We start from the raw sequence: 2052 nt of genomic DNA, 5'->3' as shown, positions 1-2052 counted from the left end.
CGCCATAAATCTAAAAAGATGGCTAAATGATGCTTGGTTTTCTATCTCCAAATGTGATACACCCCAATATTGTTGATGCAGTGGGAATAATGGTGTAAAAGGTGATGTGGAATAGGTTTGAGGAACATAGTTTCCTGAAGACTGTTGAGGTTGCTCTCATAGTGGTACTGACTATTGGGGTTCTTCGGGCTGAGGTGATGGTTGTGCATCCGAATGGAGTGGCTCATTCTGCACAATATTTTCCTCTTGATTTTCATGCTAGACAGTATTAGACAAGTGCAATTGAGACCCATATTTCTCTCGATACCAATACATGTAAAGATCCAATGGATGCTGCAAGGGCACATGATCCTCAATTAGGACATGACTGTATCGGTTGGTCCATTGCATTATCCAAATCCTGTGCTTGATTAACCAATCCAAGTTTTTAGGTTCGGTCAACACCTTACCGTGTTGGCCATCCAGAGACCTCTCCTGATGGGGTACATCCTATACAAAATCAAATTGTCTCATGCACCTATCGGTTGCATGCCACTCAAGGGTCTCAAATGCTATCAAAGGTACCGTTGCACTCCAAACCTGTGAATGACGACGAATATATTCAGGGATGGCATTTAACTCAATCCAATCAACACCAAAAGCTCCCCAAACAAACTGGAGGGAAACAAAAATAAAAGATTATTCACAGGAAACTGGAACCAATCATGCATGTATATCGAGATCATTATATATTATTTAATGAGAATCATACCTGGCCTTCCCAAATTTCATCTAACAATCCCCTAAAATGAGCAATAGTATGATATCTATACGACTGATTAGCCATTCCCAGTTACGCCATCTAGCATCATTTTCTTTCATTAGTAAACTATATCAGAAGATACATTAACATATAAAGTAGAACAAAATGTCCAAGGCATGAACAATTATTGTAACCTGTTAGCAAGTGGAAAATTGCGGGGCACCAGGAATCGGGGCAAGAACTGGAATGCAAATCCAAGCCCAGATATGTAACAATATCAGTAGACCGTCACACTCTTTACAGGCAAAGCGCGATGTCCTGCACAATACACTGTACAAATGTGCTAGGGATGCCGAACCATAGCTAGATTCATGAATTCGAGTGAAGTCGCAAAGCAGTGGCATAAATTTCCAGTAAACCGCTGACCCAGATTTATCAGCAAACAAGATTGACCCAAACAACAATATATGACACTTCACGCACTTCTCCATGGAAACTCTATCATTCAGATGTAACCTGTCTTTCACATTTCTAATCCAGATCATCTTGATGTAACTTCCTTTACAATGATCGGCTCTTGGAGCAACCCCAAATTGATGTAACCATTCGGCTTCCATGGTCTCGTGACTAGTCATAGTTGTTCCTGTCACAGGAAGATCATCTATCCCAATACCTAGGATAAGAGCCATATCTTCCAATCTAACAACGCACTCACCAGTTGGAAGATGAAAAATATGGGGATCAAAGTGCCATCTTTCTACTAAAGCTATTACCAAAGACGACTGTCCATGGATCACTCCAATCCAAGGTTCTGAAAATTGTACTGGATCGGCCGTTCGACCGGGTTAACTGGGAACCGGTCAGTTAGCCGGTCCGGTTAATGCATAAAATCGACCTGCAAAAAATTGGTAAAAAATGGCCAAACCCGTGGTTAACCGCTGAACCATATGAACCGGCCAATTTTTTTGAAAGTCCGGTTCTCCCATTCAGCACCAAACAACATCGTTTTGGTTTAAAAAAAATGCGCAGCCCCAAATGCCCCAATCCCATGTCCCTTCTCTCTCACTCTCAGTGTCAACAAAATACCAAAATCCCTAATTTCAAAGGCGGCAGCTTTGGAGAGCAGCGGCGGAAGAAGGAGTCGGTGGAGCTATGTCTGAGGTTGATGTGCATGGCTTCCCGAGCTTCTCTGCTTCTCTCTTCTCTCTTCTCTCTCACTCTCAGTCTCACCAAAATGGTAAAATTCCCCAATCTCTCTCACTCCCAATCTCAGTTGCTGCCACTCTTCTCTGTCCTCCCGTCGTCGACTG

General features: G+C 42.6%; 1 protein-coding gene across 1 annotated transcript; it reads right to left on the bottom strand.

The window, feature by feature from the left end:
- On the bottom strand, window positions 940-1431 carry LOC110272140 (serine/threonine-protein phosphatase 7 long form homolog). Its single transcript, XM_021124001.1, has one exon. It carries the CDS (start codon window positions 1429-1431, stop codon window positions 940-942), a length of 492 nt encoding a protein of 163 aa, XP_020979660.1.

The sequence above is a fragment of the Arachis ipaensis genome, chromosome B05, assembly GCF_000816755.2.
Source record: "Arachis ipaensis cultivar K30076 chromosome B05, Araip1.1, whole genome shotgun sequence".
Lineage (NCBI taxonomy): Eukaryota > Viridiplantae > Streptophyta > Magnoliopsida > Fabales > Fabaceae > Arachis > Arachis ipaensis.
Note: the sequence above shows the minus strand (reverse complement) of the source record. Positions and strands in the feature narration are given on the sequence as shown.